The 23,641-nt window shown below is 44.0% G+C and overlaps 1 protein-coding gene across 1 annotated transcript in view; it reads right to left on the bottom strand.

Moving 5' to 3' along the window:
* Positions 1-23,641, bottom strand: part of CPD (carboxypeptidase D) — a gene marked incomplete in the record, with an annotated part of 1,229,184 nt that overhangs the window by 587,107 nt on the left and 618,436 nt on the right. The window contains 1 exon segment of the mRNA XM_044054477.1: positions 16,569-16,671. Within this exon segment, the coding sequence (XP_043910412.1) occupies positions 16,569-16,671 (103 nt within the window).

Below are 23,641 nucleotides of genomic sequence, written 5' to 3'. Positions count from 1 at the left end.
AAACAACAAAGCTGACCCAAAGGAAACTGAGGTTGTGAAGGCAGAAAGGATCTGCAAAATTTTAAAGGGAGGCAAGCATCAAGCTTGGCGTCTAAGAGCCACACCTCCTGCCACACCCTTTCCTGCGGCCCGCCATGCATATCAGCATAATATATGGATGTTTGCAATGGAGGAGAGGTTCTAGTTCCTAAGCAATTTTTTTCCTGAGCCCTTTTTCCCGCAGCTATAGGATCTTCACCTCACTCCTTAAGGATATCCTCCTATCCTGGGGTCTAAGAAAGAGATAAAGATAGTTCAGCAGCATAGCAAGGGTCGCTGAAGAAACAAACGCTTACCATATCTATCCATGGTCCTAGAGTCCCTTGTGGGAGGATGGACAGGATGGAGAAGGATCTGCAAGTTCCTTCTTGGTGGCAGCGAGCGAGGGGGTCGAAGGCATGGAACCTGCATAAAGGTGGCATAAGGAGGTACAAGGAGCGAGGAGGAGAACTGGGCCAGGATCAGAGGGATCTCAGATATCTGGTGGAGGGCTCAGAGGGACTCACGGAGGCTCTCTAGGGTGATCGAGAGACATCCTAAGAGAGGATCTTAGGGGATCCCTCTGACTCATCTAAGTCAGTATCTGAAGTGATAGGCTTCGGGGGGGATCTAGGGGATCCCCTCTTATGTGTTTCTCCTTATGTCCTTCTTCCGGAGGAGGGATCCAAATCCGGGAGAATCTCTCCTCGGGGATGGGCCCCTCCGGGAGGGGAGACTCTCTGGGCCTGGGAGGGAGAGTGAGAGAGAGAACAGGCAGGCACAGGCACCTGACAGAGGGAAGAGCTAAGGGAATAGACTGCTGGCTGAGCCCAGTGGCCAGCACACACGAATCACTCCCTACTCCCCCCAGGAAGGACCGAGAACCAGGCTCAAACGTCTCCCTCAGGACCCAGCTCATGCTCGGCGAGGAGCAAGGGAAGAGGTCGGCTCCAAAGGCGAGGCGAGGAGGCCAAGGGGGACGAGCACTCACCTCGAAGTCCCACCGGAAGCCACCTCGGAGGAGACCAGGGAAGCCCGCCCAGGAATCCTCTAAGGAAGGTCTGGAAGAAGAGATCTGTAAAGCAGGTCTGGTCCCGAGCACTCAGCAGAAACCATTCGAAGCAGAACTCCAAACTCTGAGGTAAGAAGTCGAGTGAGAGGAATTTAGCTCTGAGGAGCAACTAAGAGGTGGGTGTTCGGAACTGGATACTATGTGTTGTAGCTGCGGCGCCACTTGAGTAATCTACTGCCCTCTCTCAAACACTGGTCATGGCTCCTGGTGCCTGGATGGAGAGAGAAGATCGGGAGCCGAGAGAAGACCCGGTGAGACGAGGCAGCAATCTCGGAAGCAGGAGCTCCGAGGACCGGGACCCAAACGATCCCTCCTCTGAAACTGTGAACTCCGAAAACTATCCGAACCCGACAACTTAGCCTCACCGACAGGTAGTCGCGACGACGCCGGCTCAGCACCGAAAGGTATATAAATGTAAAAAAGGGTGTGCTGCCGACGAGGATGCCTAGACGACACCGGCCACCGACACGTCGAATGGGTGCCAGAAGTGGTCACACGAGGGTCGACACCGATCAGAGCCGGGCCCGTCGGAACAGGTGCCGAAGGGCTCAGCTGAAACCGGAAGAGGGCTCCAGCGAGAGGGCGAATGCCGATCTGAGACACAGAAGCCTGGGCCTTGGAGCCTACAGAAGAGACGGCTTAGCGGGAGGGCAGAGACGATAAAGACTTACTCGAACCCCTCAAGGAGAGCCCGCCTTCTTCTTTCCTTCAAATCGAATTTATTTCTTCTTTCCTAGGCTAGGAGAACTGCAGAACAGAAAAGATAGCACAGCAGTATAGACCAGGTAGTGAGAGTGCAAGTCTGACAATCTCTGTGGTGGGCATGTCACACACTTTAAAGACCCTTGACCCTTTCCTTCCCTTAAAAACACAAACACACACACACACAACACCAGTCCAAGAAATTAAATTAAATATAAAATTAAATTCACTATAAGACACATGCACACTAAACAGGCCTAAGGGGATGATGAATTAAATGTCTGTTGTAAAGGAGACAGGAGACAGAAAAATTTTCTGTCAGAAAACTAATAAAAAAAAGTTAAAAACTAATAATTTTAGGTTTTTTTTAAAGCTAAAATAAAAAAAAGTAAAACAATTCACTTACCAGGAGCTGGTAAAGGGAGGACCTCATCAGGCAGTGTGGCAGAAGATCTGGGTATTTACCCGCCATGTCATGGGATATGGGGCTGCCCCTCGAAAGTAAAAGTGACTGACTCTCGAGCTGTTAAGAGGTGAGGAGAGAGAGGATGAGCTCCCATCAAGCAAGAATGAAGGCGAGATTGACAACTTAACATTTATTATTAAAAGTAGGGTATTCTTTTTGGTGTACTGTTTTAAGCCCAATTATCAGTGTGCATGTTGTTTTTTCTATTGCAAGTCACTGATATTTCTTTTACTGTATAATACATAACAGCACACGTGATTGGACTGTATTTGTTTAAATAAATGAATATGTAAAGAACTGTTTCTCTCTTGTTTTTTTTGTGTTTTTTTTTTTTGGGGGGGGGGGGGTGACACACCAGCAGAGGTCAAGATAAGCATTTTCCAAATTTTTGACATGCCAAGCCCAAAAGGTTTGCCATCACAGGTTTAAGGGAAGAGGAGGGGAAGGAGGGAGGAAAGGAATACTGCAACATGGAAGTGAAGGACATCTATAGTTATGGTAAGATTGTACACAACCATTCTATGTCCTATTCACATGTTGCAGTATTCCAAATGAGTGCCAAAGCTCACTGGGAAGAATAGGGTGGTGGCCTGGAACTATTTTCTATAACTCCATGGAGGATTGTCTTTGCAAATCCAGCCCTGGATTTGGAAATGTGGTCCAATTTGTAATGCTTGGTAATGGTGTGGACAGAGGCCCATGTAGCTGCCTCTAAAATGGCGGCAGTGTCCAATCGTTTAAAGAAAGCTCCAGATGAAGCCATAGCCCTAGTGAAGTGTGCTTTAATTTTGGACTGCAAGGATTTCCCATGGTATGCATAGCAGAAGGAAATTGCTCTGGAAATCCAGGTTGAGATTGTCGGGTTTGTCACTGCTTTCCCCAGGGCCCTGGGTGAAGAGAGACAAACAATAAGTATGATTTTCTGATAGATTTGGTATTGTCTAGATAAAACCTAAGCTGTTTATGCACATCAAGGGAATGCAAGATTCTCTCACTGTCACTCCGAGGATGGACAAAAAAGGTGGGAAGGTGAACAGCTTGGTTTAAGGATAGCTCATTGACCACTTTGGGCATGATAGAAGGGTTGGTCCTGTGATTTACCCTGTCTTTGTGGAAGATGAGGAAAGGGGAATGCCCATGAGGGCCTGTAACTATGACACTCTAAGCTGATGTCAAGGCTACTAGGAGTACTGTTTTTCAAGTGTGGTGTTTTAGAGAGGCCTTAGAAGCTGGTTCAAAGGGGGCCACCATGAGCTTCTCCAAAACATAATTCAGGTCCCAGAGGAGTGGGATGGGTTTCCTGGGGGGCCTGAGATGCAACACTCCCTTTAGGAATAACGTTGCAGGCACTCGAGAAGCCAAAGGAGGCTCCAGAGGCAGACAAGCTGAAACAGCAGCAAGGTGGACTTTAACAGAAGAGTACACCAACCCTCTCTGCAAGAGTTCACACAGGTAAGACAGTACTAAAGGGACCTCACCCTGGAAAGTGTCCAACTGTCTTTGTAGACACCATAAGGAGAATCTTTTCCATTTAGAAATATACAAGATCTCCTAGAATTAGGTTTCCTGGCCGCCTGCAGGACTGTGAGCAAATCCTCATTGTAGAGGTATCTGCAAGGGATCAGAATCCTCATTGTAGAGGTGTCTGTAAGGGATCAGAATTCTATCACCCAAAGGGTAAGGTTCAGAGATTGTAGGTGGGAGGGATTAGAGATCCTTTGTCCTGTGAGATAAGGTCCACTCTGTGAGGTAACTTGTGGTGACTGCCCCTGGCTAAATGCAGAAGGAGGGAGAACCAGTGCTGTATTGGCCAAAAGGGAGTCACCAACAAGATTTTTGGTTTGTCCTACTGGATTTTTCAGTAGGACTTTCTGAAGTAGTGGGAAGGGGGAAAATGCATACAAGAAAAAACAGCCACAAGGTACCAAAATGAGACCAATAACCAAATCCAAGGTACCAAAAGACTAGAAGCCAGCCGGAAGACTTTTAAAACCAATTTAATATGTGCACAAAACACAAAGTAAACACATAAACACAGACACTTAAAATACAGCATTTTCATTTCAAATATTTCATCAGATGCGGTTCTAATGTAAACTGACAGGTTAAATATCTTGTTAATGAACAGACTAACCAATAAAAACATTCAATAAAATGACTCATGAATACTCATACATATTAATGAATAAATAAAAGTTAAAAATGAAACCAATATAGTAGGCAGTTTAGAACCTATAAAAATCTGTATAAACCAATTGATTAACAGTTATTACATATTTAATTCAAGTGAGGACCATTTTGAACAGAATTATAACATTAAGTTAAAGAAGGGAAAGTCAAAAGCTCCATAAGAAATATGGAGAGGGAAAATGTATGCAGAAACATCCCCTTCCAAAAGGCTGAGATGATGTCCGTTGCTCTTGCCAGAGGACTGGGGAATCTGGTGCAAAAGGATGAAAGTTGTCTGTTTAGAGGGGAGGCAAACAGATCTATTTGAGGTATACCCCGTTTGTGGACTATGTCCAAGAACACATCCCTGTGGAACATCCATTCGTGGACTGTGACATGGACCTCCTTAAGGTGTCTGCTCGAGTATTCTGCTCTGAAGGGATATACACTGCCTGTAGCATGACTCCCTACTATGTGGCAAGCTCCCACACTTGGAGAGCTAGTCTGCATACAACTATGATTTTATTCCCCCCTGCTTGTTCACATACCACAGAACTGTAGTGTTGTCTATGAACAATGTTAGTGGACCCTGCGTCAGCATGTGTTGGAAGGCCCTTGGGGCCAAATGAATTGCTCTCATATCTCTGATATTGACATGTTCCTGTTTGATGGACTCCGGCCAAGTGCCCTGGATTCTTAGGAAACCCATGGCTGCTCCCAAACCAAGACCTGAGCCATCCATGTACATCTCCTGCACTGCCAAGGGAGCCTGCAAGGGGAGCCCAGGGTTGTAATTCACTTGATTCAACCACCATTGAATCTCTTTCTTGAGGCAAGGTAGGAAGGGGATTTTGTACTCTAGAGGATGACAGTGCTGTGTCCATACAGACCTTAGGTACCACTGTAGCTTTCTCATGTAGAGCTTTGCCAATGGCAACATGGGAATGGTCGATGCCATATGACCCAGGAGTCTGAGATACTGCCTGGCAGTCAAGTCTGTGGCCTGAAGGACAGTGAGCAGGCAGTGGCTTATGTTTTCCACCTTTTGAGGTGGCAGAAAAGCCCTCATGACAGCCGTCCTTATCCTGCACCCTACTTGGTTCTGTGAGGGGGGGTCAGGTTGAACTTAGGGTAAATTTATCGAAGTCCAGTGCTTGCAGGAGTGATCTTATTTGCAGATGGCGTTGCAGGGATTCTGTGCAGTCTGTCTGGATGAGAAGGTTGTCTAGGTAAGGGAAAATTTGAATCCCTTGGGTCCTGTAGAAGGCCAACACTGGTGCTAAACACTTGATGAAGACCCTTGGTGTTGTAGAAAGATCAAAGGACAAAGCAGAAAATTGAAAATGTGAGGAGGCCACAGAGAAGAGCAGGAATCTCCTGTAACTGGGCCTTATTGTGATGTGCAGGTAGGCAACCTTGATGTCCAAGGTGGCCAAGAACCCCCGAGGGAAATCAAAGAGAAGAGGGTCTGCAGAGTAAGTATTCAAAAGGTGGGCACTTTCAGGAAGAGACTGAGGTGGGAAAGATCTAGGATTGGTCGCCAGGGGCCATCTTTCCTTGGGACTAGGAAGAGTCTAGAGTAGGAACCCTTTCCCTTCTCTCTCAGAGGGACAGGCTGAATTGTTCCCTGGGCAATGAGGCTGTCTATAACTGGCTGAAATAATGCAAACTGTTCTTTGGGGGGGACTGTGGAATGCCCCTTAAGGAAGGGGTTGTGATACAGGTCATGAAATAACCCTTCTCTACAATGGATAAGACCCACCCGTCTGTGGTGATATTTTTCCAAAAAGGGACACAGTGAGAGAGGCTTAGGGATAGAGGAATGGAGTTAAAAGGTTTTTCTAGAAATGGCAGGTAGTCACACAATACCTGCCCTGTCTTGAAAATGAGGCTTCTGGGCTAGATTATGAGCATGCCTGAAGGAGGAGTTTGCTTCCTGGCAGTCTTTCTGCCCCTGGAAAGAGGAGGGGGAACAGAATGTTTTCTGATGAATTGGGTTTTTGAGAGGTAGTTCCTGTGGAATTTATGGACAGGAGAAACAAACAGGTGTTTCAGGTCTTGAAACTCCTTCTCCTTCTGTTGCAGAGTTTTGAATAACTCGCCCACCTTTGTTCCAAAGAGGGCAGAGTTATCAAGAGGTGCATCCAAAAGTTTTTGCCCTAATATCATCAGGTAGGGGCTGTAACCTTAGCCAGGAATATCTTCTCAGGACTGAGGCAGATGCAGCAGACCTGGCAGAAGCTTGAGCTGCATCGTAGCTGCACTTAATGGAATGCTAAGTGACCTGAGAGGATAGAGATATAAAGCTGGATATCTGAGCCTTGGCAGGAGAGTCTGGGATTTCACTCAGAAGTTTAGTGGCTTGTCTTAAAAGGGCTAGGGCATATTTGGACGTATAGGTTTGATAATTTACTGCCCTGAATAACACGGTAGATGAGGTGTAGACCTTCTTCCCAAGGCATTCAACGGCCTTGCTATCTTTGCCTGTGGGGAGAAGTGAGAAGGAAGGAATGAGTTTAAATGCCTTATTAGCTGACACTGACAGTGCCAGGGTCTGCTGCTAGGCACTTAAGGAATTTGGCTCCCTTAGGGACCATGTAGACTGTCAGGCTTTCGAGGTGCAGGAGGCTGAGAATCAGGATTAACTGATGCTGCATTAAAGGCATCTAGAAATGCTGGTAGTTCTGGCAGTATAGCTGAATGGTCAGGGGAGTCCATCTGAATAAGTTCATAATATCTTTTCTGAAGATCTGTCATCTCAGGAGTCCCATTTGAAATATTCCCTCATTTTTGAAATTGTCTCCCCAAAGGTGTAATTCTCACCTGAGGAATCTGTTTCTGCAGATTCGTCCTCAGGGGAGGCATAGCCAAGAGGCGATGGCAACTAGGAGACATACGACAGGGAATCCTCTGAGGAAGAGTCAGAGGATTTTTCAGCTTCAGCTTGGGAAGCATCTAATGCCCGAGTCCTAGGGCTCATCACAGGAGGAGCCACTGGGGAGGCTAAGGGTGTAGGATGCCTCAGAGCCATAAAAGGCATTGAAAAGGCTTTGAGAAAAAGCTTGCCAATCTGGCTGGCTCTCTACTGGGGGATAAACATGTTTTCTTTTCTCTCTCCTTTCAAGGTAAGGCCTAGCTGGCGTCAAAGCCAAAATAGGTCTGGTATTAGTAACCTGGGAAGTACTGGAGGGATCCGTCTGGGCAGCCAGTACAAGCAGAGACTCCCCCTCGCCGTTGGTAACCAACGTCTGCATTACATCTGAGGATGTGCCTTCCGCTCTGGGCTCTGTGGCTTCCATAACAGTACCCGCTGTGCCCATATCGGTGACGACCAATAGTTCTTCTGGGCTGACATCAGCTACAGGAGGGATGTCGGGTGGAGGAGGTGCAGCTACAGATTCAGGCCTAGCAACCTTGGCCTTTTTCTTAGGTGCCTCGATGGGCTGATCGGATGGCACCTCCATACCTAAAGCTAAGCGCTTAAGGCGCTGCTTCTCAAGATAAATGAAGAATGCATGTCGAAGGCTGCACAGGGTTTTTGGAACGAAGGCCTGGCAGATGAAACAGGACTTATGGTCGTGCGTAGGCCCTAAATAAAAAAGACAAAGCTCATGGGTGTCTTTATGGGGATCTGCAGACTGCACCTACACTTTACCTTCCTGGATGACACGTACCTACGCAGGCATGCAGTGACCCAAAACAAATCGTCCAACAAGATACTTATCTTAAAACTTTTGATCTGACAGGAACAGCTGACGTTCGACTGACAGCAGAGTTCTAAGGTCTGGTACGTGTAGACGTCACTTTTATGGCCCACGTATCCTTAGCCAACATCAGATGTCCCAAGTACCCTGCAGTGACTAGAAGCTTCTGTATACTGGCCAGACGTTCGGGAAGCAAGAGAGGAAAACCCAAGAGTTTGGAATATTGCAACATGACAACAGAATGACATCTAACATTTAAAGCTTAGCATTTCAATACGGTGTTACTGATTACGTAAATGTGTGAGAAGAGGTGACAACTGCCTTTAAACCTCTGACTGATCTAACTGCTTTATTTTGCAATGAAAGGGGAGTGTTAAGTTCTCCTCCTCTCTGCAATAAAAACAGTGGAAAACAGTTCCACAGCTTTCTGTCTTTTTTATATCAGCTGCTGTGTTCCTGACATTAGCAGGATTACTTGCCCATCTAAGACTGACAGCAGTACCTGACAGGGCAAACTACAGATTTAACTGTGTCTATGATATGTCATGTAGGTGGAGATGAATTCCTCTGCAAAATATGTCAGACATTAAGCTTAAAAAAAAAAAAAACGTAGGTGGGCTTTCCCTTCCTTTGATTCTGGGACTTACACAATACTGGAAACATAGTGTAGGGAGAAAAGAAACCTAAGGATTGAGTTAAACTGTAGGAGAGGGTGGAATTTTCCTTTAATCTCAGTGCAAGATTCAAATTACCTACACTGCATTTCTCTCAAGGTCACTGCAGCTGACAACCTTCTGGAGGAAAATGATGCCAAAGGTACCTAGTGCTGATCTCCTGGGATAACTCAAAATACAAAATCATACACCCAGAATTTCTGTATTATAAAGATAAAACAAAAACTGTTTATGCAGTACACAAAAGCATCTGAGCCTAAGACTAAGCAATCAACAAGCAAAGAAAAAAGTAAGTACAGTTGTGTACACTTGCCATGCAGTTACATGGTGTGGAACACCTCCAGTGAAAATGAAATACCATAGCCATAAGATATGGCCAAAAGGAGGATAGGTAGAAAGCATAGAAAAGTCAGGGGGCTGGAAGAAGGGTAATCAGGACTGCAACAGTGAATACACTCGAACATCTACATTTATGTTAAGTGTAAACAAAGTACAGTTGTGTACACTTACCATAAAAGTAGATATTAGAGTGTATTCACTGTTGTAGTCATCACATTTGGGTTATCTGCCTGCAGCTAGTCCTCAGTCGGCCTGCATACCAGAGTCTTGGGATTTCTGCCTCAGATGCTGTCACTTCTTCCATGACGTCAGGTCGTCAGAGATATAAAACAAGCAGTCGACGTCATTGCATTAGTTCTTCTTGCCCCAGATGTCAGGAGCCCCCACAATAGGAAGCAATTACATGGTGTGGAACACCCCCAGTAGAAAGTAAATACCAATGTTATAAGATATGGCCAAACAAAAAAGAATAGGTAGAAGTATAGAGAAGTCAGGGGGATGGAGGAGGGAAGGTAACCAGGACTGCAACAGTGAATACACTCGAACATCTACATTTATGGTGAATGTACACAACTGTACTATGTTCTTCGTGTTTCACTGTTGCAGTCATCACACTTGGGTTGATTCCCAAAGCTGAGAAAGGGTGGAGGCAATCAAGAAGTGTTAGCGCTGGCTAGCAGGCCTTGTAAGACTGCTGTAGCAAATCCAGCTCTGGATTTAGAAAACATAAGTGGTAATACTTGTTGAAGTTGTATACAGAACTCCAGGTTGCAGCTTCCAGGATGTCCTTGATAGGGACTCCCCTGAGAAATGCTGCAGAGGATGATGTAGCCCTAGTGGAATGTGTTCTGATCCCCTGTGGTGTAGGTTTCCCATGGTGTTTATAGCAGAAATGGATGCAGTGTGCTATCCATTTAGAAATGTTTTGCTTTGAAATGGCCTTGCCCTCTGCCACTGAAGCAAAGCTGACTAGCAGCTGGTCAGATTTTCTGAAAGGTTTAGTCCTGTCCAGATAGAACCTAAGCTGCCTGTGCACGTCCAGGGAGTGAAGGATCCCTTCCCCTTTATTCTGACAATTAGGGAAAAAGGTTGGCAAATGAATGGATTGGTTTAAAGCCACACTAGATACCACCTTGGGCATAAATGATGGGTTATAGTCCTAAGGGAAACCCTGTCCGCAAGATGAAGAAGGGTTCCACGCCATAAGGGCCTGCAATTCAGACACTCTTCTTGCTGAAGTGATGGCTAGAAGTAAAGCTGTTTTCCAGGAGAGGAATTTTAACTCTGCTTAAGCAGCAGGTTCAAAGGGAGGAAGCGTGAGTTTTTCCAATACAAAGTTAAGGTCCCAGGCTGGAGTGGGAGCTCTCCTGGGGGGTCTTAAATTTTTGGCTCCTCTCAGGAACTGTTTGACCAGAGGATGAGAGAGGAGGGGTGGCTCACTATTATAATGAGCGGATGGCAGAGGCATGAATCTTAATTGAAGAGAAGGATAAGCCTTTGTGAAGCATTTCTGTTAAGTAATCTAGTATATGAGGTAAGCTGGGCACAGTTGTGTCCATTCCTTGAGACTGGCTCCAAGAACAGTATATTTTCCACTTTTCTGAATAGGATTTTCTAGTACTAGGCCTCCTTGCCTCAAGGATGACATCTAGCACCCGTTTACTGAGGATTGCTGGTGATGAGTTCAGGGGATGAGCCAGGCTGCTAGGTTCAGGGTTTGTAGCTCAGGATGCATAATATGGCCCTCCGGCAGGGAGGAGGTCTGAGGTAGGTGCCATGGTGGCAGTACTGTCAGACTGTGCAAAAGTGGGTACCAGTGCTGGCGTGGCCAGTCTGGTGCAATCAGAAATGTCCTTGGCTTGTCCTGTTTGATCTTTAGTAGAACCTTCGAGAGGAGGGCAGAGGGGGAAAGGCATAGATTGAGAGGTTTTCCCATGTAAAGGACAGGGCATTCACTTTCCATGCTTGGCTGTGGTGAGTTCTGGTGCAATATTTGCTCAATTGACAGTTCTGAGGGGGAAGCAAAGAGGTCCACCTCTGGTGCCCCCCACCTGTGGATCAGAAGCTTGAATGATTTGGGTTCCAGTTTCCACTCGTGTGGGCCCATTAGATTTCTGCTTAAGTCATCTGCCAGTGAATTTAGTTTGCCTGGCAGGAACTGAGCTTGCAGGTGCACTTGATTTCTCAAGGCTGTGTTCTACAGAGCCATGGCTGACCTGCAGAGTGGGTAGGAATGGGTTCCCCCCCTGCTTGTTTATGTATCACATAACTGTGGTGTTGTCTGTCTTTATCAAGAGTTGTCCTGGAAGGATAAGGCATTTTGAAGGCTGTCAGAGCATACTGTACAGCTAACATTTCTTTTTGATTGATATGCAGGTAAATTTGTCCTGGGCTCCATTTGGCTTGAATGCATTTGCCTGCCATGTGAGCCCCCCATGCATAGTCTGATGAGAATGGACAGATCCAGGATAGGGCGCCAAGAGCTCTCTTTTCTGGGCACCAGGAACAGTCTGGAGAAGAAACCCTGTCCCCTTTGCTCTACTGGAACAGGTTGAATAGCCCTGATACTGAGAAGAGAAAGTACTTGCTTTTAAGCCTCTGCCCACTGGTTTGGAGGAAGGTCTGGGAACCCACTTGGGCCTGGCAGAGAGTGAAAGTAGAATCTGTATCCCTGGGATACAATGTTTAGGACACACCGGTCCTGGGTAATGGACATCCAGTTTTTTGCATGCAGGACGGGTTTTCCTCCTAGGGGTGCAAGCACTTGGGCATGGCTGGAAAGGATGAAAGACAAGTCATTGTGAACTTTTTCCATAAGGGGGTGGCTTATCACTCGCTGTTTTTGAGGTGCAAGCACTCCACTGTTTACATCTCTGCATACCCTGAGACTGTAGTCTTGGTGGTCTGTTGCCCTGGGTTTGGACTGAAGACCTGGGGGGGACTGGAAAGGACCAGTTTTTAAAAGTCCAATGCCTACTGAATCTAGGTGGCTGTATCTGTAAGAACAGTTTGCATAGATTTAGCTTTTTCCTCTATCTTTTTAAGAACTTCTTCTGCTTTTGTGCCAAACAAATGTTCCTGGTTTAATGGAGCATCTAGTAATTTTGCTTTGACATGGTCTGGCAAGATTTGTTCCTTCAGCCAAGCATGCCTCCTCAGTACAGACCCAGTAACAGCAGCCCTGCAAGATGCTTCTAAGGTATTAAAACCACACTGCAAAGTATGTTTACTAACTTGGTTTGCAGAATGCATTAACTCTTGTAAATCTTTATTTACTGTACAACCTGGAAGCATCAGCATTTTTTGTTTAATTAGTTCCATAATATGCTGCTGGTACTTCAACATATGAAACTGGCAATTTAAAGCTCTGATGGCAAGAGTTGCAGAGGTATATACCTTTTTACCCCCATCTGTCTAAAGCTAGAATCCCTGTCCGAAGGGGTAGGGTTTTTGGCTGCAATAGCCTTAATACCTTTAGGTCCCTGGGAAATGGTATCTGGATCTGCAGTGGGATTTTTTAAAGAGAAATTTGTGAGAGTCAGGTACGCTGTAGTACCTGTAAGGCTTTCTAGGAGCTGGTGGTAAAGTATCAGGAGTAAGACTGGATTTCATGAAGACATTATCTACACTATCCAGGACAGGGGGTATAGCTAGAGGCAAGTCTAAAAATTCTCTTTTTGGACTGTGGATAGCCTTGGCTTTCCCAGCAGAAATGCTCTCTTAAGGTATGCAAGGTTTCACCAAAATAAAAGTCCTTTGGGGGGGGGGGGGCAGAGTGAATGGAATCCTCTGCATCTGAATCCTCATAGGTAGATAAGGGTATGTCCTAGTAATCTGAGGGATCACAGTCATCGGACTCATGGTCTGTAGAATAAGAAGGAAAATCCATTCTTTGTCTTTTACAGGGGGGGGAGGCTGGCTTCCCTTAATTAATTTTATAAGGTCTTCAGCCATTCTAAGCATTTGGTTCTGTGGCATGGGAGCTTGAGCATGCGCTTTGGTCGTCTGTTTTCTAGGCATAGTGCGAACTCTGGGCCTGAGGAAAGTCGGTAGTTTTAGTCAGAAACAAAGCAGTCTGTTTAATACGAACATCGGAAGGTCGGAATACATACTCAGAAGCTGGTGCCTGCATAGCGGCTCCGGACGCATTCAAGGTAGAGACATCCGCAGGTTCCATAGTCGAAGCATCATCACACGGCATACTGGACTCCAAATGGGTCTCAGCAGAGGCCTGTGAATCTGTAGAAGCAGTTAACAGGGGCTGCAAAAGCGCCTCACGTGAGTACTGGCGACTAGCTTAACGGAAGCGTCGTCGGCAGTTTTGGACCTATGCGGTCTGTCGCTTTATATCCTTATGTTTTTTCAGATCATCGGTAGTTGGATGGCTTATCAAAGCCATTCTGGAATATGGAGAACGAGAGCGAAAGAATTTAGCGACAAAGATAGCCCGACGAATAGTTGAGGCATTAAACAAGGCACAAAACTGACCGCAAGGAACGTCGTGGTCTGGCCCTAAAACAGGTGATGCAGTAAGAATAAAAATCTCTGCGAGGTATTTGCTTTCCACAGGCAAGACAATTGTTAACTTTTTCTGACATCGGTTAGAGCAAGAAAAAAGGATCCCCAATGGGGTAACTTAGCTTTAGAAGACTTCAGGTTTGAAGCTGGAAAGACGAAAATTTCAGGTAGCGGCCGACTGGCATTTGCGAACTGCTTCTGCTTCTGGCTCCCGCATGGCAAGAAAAGCTGGTGTAATGGCATCGGCTGCATGTTTTATGACCCTGACGATCTGACGTCATGAAGAGGCGGACAGCATCCGACACAGAAATCCCAATACTCTTGGTATTCGTGCTGACGGAGGGCTACCTGCGGGCAGATAACCCAAGTATGATTACTGCAACAGGGAAACACGAAGAACATCAGACCATTCAATCCAGGCTGTAAAAATCAATGAATAAATTAAGTGGTGCATTCTCAAAACAGGCACAATGGAAAACTAAACCCAGATATTCCTAAGGGCAATCTGACTGCTGAAAAAAATCAGGCCAGGAGGCTGTCATCTGCTCAGGCTAATACTCATTAGTCAATTCCAGCAACAAATGTCCTTATGAGGCACATCTGCGATGACACTAACAGGGTGCATTGTTTTCAACAATTTGTATTCAACAGGTGTGGGATTTATTCAACACATTTTTGAGAAGCCTGGATACTTTAAAAACTACCCTGTGCTTTTAAGTGAGATCATAGAACTGTGTCAGTAAGGACTCCCCTTACCCTGAGGTTGTGTGATCTAGAAGTCCGTATACTTAAGAGGGGCCAGGTGTGTGTGTGTGTGTGTGTGTGTGTGTGTATGTGTGTGTATGTGTGTGTGCGCCTTTTAAAAACACAAGTATTTTTGCAGCAGATGAAATTTGTGGTTGTTGATTTGTTTAATTATTGTTTGAGGTTACTCTTGCCAAAGATTTATTGTGAAGCAGACAATAACTTAATATGTCAATGACAATGTTATGTTTTACAACTGTACTGAGAATACCACAGTGAATAAACTACATCATGGTCTACTCTCCTTCGAGATCTGGTTATTCAGAAAACAGCTAATCTTCGATCATACCACAACTAAAGCCATTCTTTTTTCGTGGAAATAAACTGTTCACTGACTATTCTAGCCACAACATCAAACAACAAACTGAAGTAGCATCACCTTTTTACAGCTACTTGGGCATCTCTCTTCTCTGTCGATCAACACTTTTGTTTATCTGAGCAGCTCTTGCAGTTAAAGTTTTAGGCACAGTCTTGAACCAGGCTACAAAATAGTTAATGATCTCTCTATCTGGATTTCTCCAATGAGATCCTATACTCTCTTGTTTAAGCCAACAAAACTGTCTCTTCTCTGTTGTAGGGTGTTTTGTCCTGCTGCCAAAAGGAAGAGTACAAACAGCATTGTAACTTATTCAACTCTTCACTGGAAAGGACTCAACTCCTTGACTAACTACTCAGCAATAGTAATGGACACCTTATCATATGAGTAAGTCACTATACTTATGTCACACAACTACTGCCTGCTAATGGTCCACTTACAACCATACCTCCTCAGGGGGCACATCACTCAGAACAGTGGCACCAATATTGTAATAGCCTTTTTAGACATCTGAACAGATCTTGCTTTCTGCACTGTGCCAAAATTAAACCTTAAAGCTCTGCACAGTTCAGTGAGCAAATGCTACCATGGGATAACCTGAACCAATTTTGCTGTTTTTTTTTTTTTTTTGGCCCCGTCATTCCTACAGCACTATAATGGCCAGCTAACTCAGTTTCAAATACAAGTCATTCTCTCCACATGACAAAGTCCAGCTTAGTCACTTTTTATCACGAACCCTCTTCCACATTTAGCCTTCCTTTCCATACTCCTCTTTTCCAGTCCCCAGTTCCTCTACTTACACACAACAGTAACTTTATTTTGCATTTTTCCTGTCCAAGTTCACTCTTCCTTTGCCCCTTTCTTCCTTCTTCCCTAATGGCTACCACTTGTGTTGGACGTTACGATCTTTCTTCTCACTGGTGTTCCCATGCTGTACTTTACCCACAGTATAAATACTCCTTGTAAGCAGTGGATATCATTTCTAAGTTGACTTGTTACACTATTAAAAATGCATTTATTTTCATGACCCATGGGAATTTTCTGCATATGCAATGTATATAATTTTTAAGTTGACTTAGCTCCCAGGCATACTCTTATTTGTTCCTGCTGTCTGCCATCTTCTATGCCTCAGTGCCCCTCCTCGGTCACTGTATTCAAGAACACCCATGGCACCTGACTGGCTTGTCACCTGGACCAGGGCCCCATTAAGCAAGGAAAGCCATTCTGGACTCCCAAGGAGTAGATAGAGGGGAGCTTACAATGACAATACAGTGCCAATCTGACTTTAGTGGAAGAATTTTTTTTTTTGTATTCCTTACCTACAATCCTATTCCTCACAACAGTATGCAATGATGTTAGGCAAGACCAAGCTGTCCAGAGGACAATCTGTAGGACTTCCCCAAAACTTTTTGACAGCAAAGCCTCAGCTCTTGGTTTCCAATACAAAGCACAGTCCTGACTGTAAGTCCCCTCCCTTCTCTCACGCAAGATCAACTGACATTACTGCTCATTCCCCACCTTCCCACCAGACTCCTCAAGAACAAGGTCTGCTAATCAAATCCAAGTTGCATGGGATGCAGTCGGGGCTTCTTTCCTCTGTACCATGGATACAGCTAAGCACATTAGTTTATATTACAAATATATGCTGGCACACAGGGTCTGTACTGTAAAAGGACAACAGGCTCAATGGAACCTCACAATTAACAAACACAATAAATATCAAGTGATCCAATGTTTGAGTTGGGGTGGCTACACAAAAGAAATGTCATTAAACAGTCTGCTTTACCTGGAACACTGTACCATTTAGCGCCATTAGTGATGCCATGAGGGAAGTATTCACCAGGATACAAGTCATTGCATGGATGCCCATTGTACATCTGTGAATTCCTCTGAAATCATACACACAAAGCAGAAAGAATTAGAAATGATGTGCTCACATACAACCAATCTATATTAACTTTAACACTGTCTTCCTCTGTATTTCTTGCAACATTTGATTTCTGCTCCTTTGCAGTGTATTCCCATCCATAAAGGGCAGCATGGCTAAATTTCAGACAGGCAAGTATTCACATAATCTTCAGCCTCCTGCTACATCTCTCTCCCCTCTCTCTCTTCTCTTCCATCCACATCCCTTTTCCATACTCTCAATTCATACCTCCTCACAACATCCATATTCAACTTTCGTACTCTACCATAAGGCTGCCTATGACATTTATATATACATCTTTGCTTGCTCTTAAACCAAAATTGAAATTCAACAATTTTTTTCACTTCGTACCTCACTGATCTATAATGTATTTTATCTGAAATTCAATAATCTGTATTAAAAAAAAAAAATCAAGTTTACATTTGCCAGTTGTGTACATTTGTGTGAATCACGTATTTCCATTGTAAAAAAGAAACAGCTTTGTGCAACAATTCCTAGTTAACTTTTGGTGGAGTTGTTCTCCCCAGGCCTCTGCTGAAAATGAGATCTATTCCAGACAGACTTCCCCAGTCAACAAAAAAAAAATAATAATAAATAAAAGTATATAATTTTTATGCAATATGTTTACTTCTCCCTTACACCAAAGGGTTTTATCCCTACTCCCACGTATGTAATACAAGCCTCCCCACTTCAGCCACCACAGTCATGAAGTGATAAGCTACTAAGTGGTACAAATCAAAAGTAATGAAGACAAGTACCACCACTCACTGCCCAGAGCATTTAGCATGGCTGTCTACCTACCACTGACCATCAGCTGCCTGGACTGTCAAATGCAACTTCAGTTAGTACGTGTTTGTAAGCAAGCCTGCATAAACTCAACGGGTGAAACTTCACACCCTCTACAGGCTATTGCACAAGAAAACCTGTACCTTCCTCCACAAAATAGGAAATGGTTCTCAGTACCTCCCTACCTCCCTCCTGGTTAGTCCTCTATCTCAGAAGCAGGCTAACTGCATCCAGGTTGTTGGTGGGCTGACCCTGAAAGTTGATCTTTCTGATGGCCTTCTGCAACATGCAAGTCATTTCCAATGTTATTCTACATGGCACTTAATTTCTCATTAAAGGCATGCCTGGTCTAGCACCCCTGCACAAAGACTAGAGGATGCAGATTTCTCAGTGGTTCTCGAGATCTGACCCCAATGAATTACCAGAAAAAAAAAATCACACACGTGCTAACCAGAACAGATAAAGAAAATGGTGATAAAGCACTGAACTACGTAGTTCTTCTCGAATTTCAACTGATAGCAGACAGTACTGCATGCCTCTGATATCTTTATTGATGGAGGCCCACTACTATGGATGCATACTTAGGAGAAAACAACAAACAGTAAGGTGAAATTTCAACAGAAAATGAATAGTACAGAAAAGAACAGTGAGGTGATACTGGAGGACAATCTTCCAAAACAGCCCAACCCATAGACAATGTCCAAGCCATAAAGCTCTGTTAAAGGTCTAAATCAACTACTGCATGGATGAGTACAAAAGTCAGCCATGATTACATTTTGGAAGTGCATATTAAAGGCAGTTTCTCATCTAGTGGTGTGGCGTGTGACTATACAAGCCAGGAGACTAGTGGCTTGTTGTTGGTAGAATATAAAGCATCATTCTAGTCATTTACAGATGGTCTGCTTGGGAACACAGAAGCAATCTCTGTCCACAGTGAAGGAAATAAGCTGTCACCCTGAACTCAGGAAGCATTTTCAGAAAGAAATAATATATGGTAGATATTTAGAATGAATCCTCCCTCATTAATATGGGGAAACGGATAAGAATATCTAATAACAATTTAATAGATGGTTGGGTAGCGTTCCAAAGACATGCATGCGTAAATGGGCGTGCCTTCGTTGAAGGTTGGGCGTCGAGCTGGCACCTCGGCGTTTCGTAAAAATCTACTGCCAATCATTAGCGGACCGGAGTTCCGCTGTGGCGACCCCTTACCGGGAAAAGCCGAAAGACAAACAACAACAGCAGCAACAATAACAGATTCAGAGGCAGCTCAGAAACAACTTTTAGTAGACAATGAGGGTTAACCCTGATGGAGACCTGATCCAAAGTAAAAACAGAAAGGGTCCCTTATGCAATTCTGCAACTCACAAATGTATGAAAAAAAGACAAAGGGCACCCAGAAGAAAATAATCCCAAATACAAACTGAAGCACAACAAGCTTACTACACCAAATGGCAGCCAAGATATCATGTCTGTCATGAAATCAAGATCTGAAGGCAAAGAAACCTTGTTGACAGATGGCCCAACATGGAGGATTCCCCCTGCTTAACTAGCCTCATTTCTGGAGTAAGGATCTTATGGTTAGTCAAGTTGTAACATGCCAAAACAGTCAATGCATGTACACTAAAACGTCATACAGCTAAGAACAACACCAAAATGACATTCTTCAAGCAAAACAATCTGTACAGTAAGGAAAACCTTAGCATCCCAAACTACTGAACTTCTTTCATGTTACTTTGTATGTACCTACTTTCTTGTAGAATACAAACTTCCTCCACCATTGTCAAAAGAATGAGTGGCAAACTGCCTGCTACTGTCACAATAAGACCCTGCAGTACAGCTAGTCTTTTCCCCAAATGAGGAGGCATATGTGCGCTATACCAAAACCACATCCTCAACTACAAGGGACTGGAAGACCAGAAACCAGTGTCTCTGGTCGCCAAGAGGAGATGAGGATCAGCCTAGGACTGTCTGGCCAGAATCCCCACACCACTTGTATCTAAACATACTAATTTACTAACTCCATGACTGTAGAACAGTGTAGAGGTAAAGGAAAACATCCCTACTCACAACAGTCTGACTCCACTATCACAGACTCTTCTCTGTCCCTTACTAAGTGTGGCCCAACTGTCTCCTGAGCCTCTCATACTGCCCAAAACACAAAACAGCCCAAATCCCAAGACTGCAAAAAAAAGGATACATACCCACTTGAAATGCTAAGGGAATCTAAATTAAAAAATGTCTCTTGATTAAAAGGAAAGGTAACTAAATGGATCTCACACAGAAGTATACACAGACTGGAGACTATGGAGTAATCCTGTCCAACATTCTGAGTCAGAAGTGAGCTATGCTGAAGAAGAACTGACCCTTCTTGGACCATCTACTTAGAACTGAGAATCAGTGTTACTGGGGCTAGGGTAGAACAATGACCAGAACCTTGGCTCTGTCTACCTTGATTTTCTGAGTACACTTGGTAGCAGAGGTAAGGGAGAGAAAGCATACAACAGACATTCTTGTCACAGTATGCTGAAAAGTGTCTGCTGCTCAGCACTTTGGATTGGAAACCAGTAACACAAGGTCTGCAGCTGGTGGCTCTCATCTGAGGCAAAGTGAACAGATCTATTTGGAGGAGGTGCCCTGGTTCAGAGATTTTTAAAGACACCTTTGGATCCAACTTTCATTCACAGTTGCTTACCAAGGACTTGCTTAGGCTGTCCACAAGTATATTAAAGAAGAGTCTAAACTGTACTGCTGTTTCCCAGACCAGATCAATAGGAACAACCTGCACAACTGGTAAGAATGGGTGCCCTTTACTGATTCATATGCCACATCACTGTAGTGTTGTCTGTGATCAACCACAATGTCCTGTCAAGTTCAGCAGAATGATAGTGTCACTGACACAGAGATGCTTGCTCAGAATGGTCTCACTTACCTTGAGGAACACCAAATACACTCCCATGCAATGACTGATGTATCTGTGGTTACAGTCTGCTTCTCCAGTGGTATGACAATTAGCACAACAGGGTTATTGCAGTCTAACTACCTAACCCACCAAGAAACCTCATTCTTTACAGCTGGGAAGAGAAGAGCCCAGTGACAGAGGCGATGCCACTGCTACTGCCAAAAACTCCTCGGGTACAATTGGATCTTCCCCCATGTAGAACCTGATCAGTGATACCATGACGACAAACTGACACATGGCGTAATGCTCTCACCATTTTCCTGGATATGATCTCCTCCTTCTGAATCAGGGTTGAGAAAACATTCCTCAGGCGATGGACTCTTTCTGGGCAAGAGAAGACAAACATTCTATGTGCATGTCATACAAGAAATACCCTCGAAATCTCAAAATTCAGAATTAATTCTGGGAAACTGAGGTAAAGTCCAGACTGGTTAGGCAGACAAGGTCAATGATCTGCCCATTTTCTCTGTGAGGAGAGTTGGATAAAACAGTTATTCAAATAAGTACATATATGGATATCTTGGGTCCCCAGGGAAGTGAACATTAGGATAGAGTATTTGGAGAACACCTGCAGCACTGTGCAGAGACCAAAGAGGAGTGGATGTAAACTGGAAGTGAACACTGGGATAGAGTATTTGGAGAACACCTGCAGCAATGTGCAGACACCAAAAGGGAGGGTATGTAAATTGGAAGCGTCTGTCAATCACCATGAATCCAAGAAAATGTCTATGATCTGCATGGATTGGGATATGAAGGTAAGCACCCTTTAGCGGTCCTAAATGATCAAAAAGGTCATGGGGCAAAGTAATGGGAGAAAAGCTTGAAGGGTTAGCATTTTGAAACTGTCGACTTTCAGAAGCTTGTTTAATTTGGAGAGGTCCAGAATGGGCCCACAGGGGACCATGCTTCCACAGACCAGGACAAACCTCAACAAAACCCTTTTGTCTCTTGCTATTCTGATAAAGGCAATTAATTACTACTGAAAGTACAGTTGTGTGAAATTTTACCATAACAGTAGATGTCCTTTCCTTCACTGTTGCAGTATTCCTAATGTATGGGATTCCCTGCCTTGGGCAGGCCAATGTCAATCCAGTATACCAAAGCCTGCTGTTGCTTTAAAGTATGCCGAACGTCACACATATGGTTCTCGTACAGCACAGGGCATAAAGGTGATGTTCAGACATACCATTCAGAATTGATTGTCCCAGCAGAAACACCAGTCCAATGAAACCCAAAGGGTACCCTGTACATCCAGTAAGGAAATGGACTGGGGGAAGGCGGGAGGGAGTGAATACTGCAACACTGAAGTAAAGGACATCTACTGTTATGATGAGCTCTTCCATTCACTGTTGCAGTTTTCCTAAAGTATGGGAGAGTGCCAAACCTCAAGAGGAACTTGGGAGGAGGAAGGAGCAGTAGATACCTCTAAGAAACCATGAAGAATAGCTCTAGCAAAACCAGCTCTAGCTCTGGAGATGCCATCAAACTTGCACTGCTTGGTAAAAGTATGCAAAGAAATCCAGGTAGCTGCTTCAAGAATAGAATTAGTATCCAACCCCTTGAAAAAAGCACCAGAAGAAGCCACAACTCAAGTAGAATGAGCTTTTACAAAAGGAGGAAGGCTCTTACCATGAAAAGTACAACAAAAATTTTATTTTATTTTTTTTTTATTTTTATTTTACATTTGTTAACCGGGCTAGTCTGGCTGGATACATGTCCATTTTCAGCAGAGGCCCGAGGAGAAAAGCTCCACTATCAGGCTAAGACACTACAGTTTAGGAAGTCACTAATAAACTAACAATAAAATAATGTAATAAGGCAAAATACAAATGCATATACAGTTTTCCTGGACTAGTCTGAGTAGATGACAAACAAAGTTCAGTCAAGGGGCTGAGGAGATAAGCTCCAGTATCATAAAATACAAATTGAAGTTAAAAAAAATATCACTAGTCACTAGTCATGACAACAAATCAGGTATTGGCAAAAAGCAAGAAAATGGTTAGTATACAGTGTTAAATATGCAGGTTGGTAGTGTAACAGGTAAATTATGTAGTTAAAGATAAGGAAAAGGCAGAAAATAAAGTAAGCAGAATGCGGAAAAAGTACAGTATCTGTTTGGTACAGGTATATAGACTTAGTAAAGCTCGGGAGTAGCCAGTCGGAAAGGAGGAAATAAAGATAGTGATGAAATGCAAAAGGTAGCAGGATTATAGGAGGTCAGCTAAAAGAAGCAAGAGACAGAAAAACAGATGGTCAGAGGGGGAGTCAAACAGAAATTTGAAAAAAGAGTGATGGTACAAAAAAGGGGGCTGTGGAAGTCAGTCTAAGTTAGAACAGGAGCGCAAAAGTACACAGGAGCAGACTGGAGAGAGTAATAAAATTGCTGAGCTCAGTCGGGATTGGAGCAGGGACATAGCCAGTGAATTAGTAGGTGAGTTTTCATCTGTTTTTTGAAAAGGTGACATGAGTCTAGGGAGGTCAGTTCTGTGGGAAGTTTATTCCAGTAAGAACCGATAGTGTTTGCAAATAAGGAATCACCTGATTTATTATGAGATTTCAATGTGGTAACTAGTAGCTTGTTGGCTGATCTAAGTGTAGTGAGATTTTTATAAGGTGTGATGAGTTTATTTAGTATGGGTGTGTTGGAGGGGTAATGTAGAATTTTAAAAGTGATGATCAGCTGTTGTAGGAGTATTAGGCTTGGAAGTTCAAGCCAGTTTAGTTTCTTTAAGTTAAGACAGTGATGAGTTTGGAATAGAGAGCCAGTGTGGCAAATCTGGCTATACTGTGGTAGGCAGTATCCAGTTTCTGAAGATTAGCTTTAGATATGTTGATAAAGGAAGGAGAGGCATACATTAATGTAGAAATAAGGTGAGTTTGTGCGAGAGCCACTCGGGAAGTAGCAGTAAGAAAGGGCTTAAGTCTGTAGAGGGCACCAATCTTTTTGTTGACTGTCTTGATAGTTAAATCAATGTGATAGTCAAAATTTAGCTGATTGTCTATGGTGACACCTAGCAGTTTAGTGCAATAGTCAGGTTTGATGACAGTGCCATTACAGGATGCAATGGAAAAAGTGATTGGGGTGGATTTAAAGGTTGGGGTGAAGAGTAGTAGTTTGGTTTTTTTGGGATTTAGGAGGAGACAGATATGTTGAAACCATTTTTCTGCTGCAGTGAAGACCAAT

The sequence above is a fragment of the Protopterus annectens genome, chromosome 13.part0 (genome assembly GCF_019279795.1).
Source record: "Protopterus annectens isolate FY-2018-M chromosome 13.part0, PAN1.0, whole genome shotgun sequence".
Taxonomy (NCBI): domain Eukaryota; kingdom Metazoa; phylum Chordata; order Ceratodontiformes; family Protopteridae; genus Protopterus; species Protopterus annectens.
The sequence above is the reverse complement of the archived record's forward strand: the minus strand, read 5'-3'. Positions and strand labels throughout refer to the sequence as shown.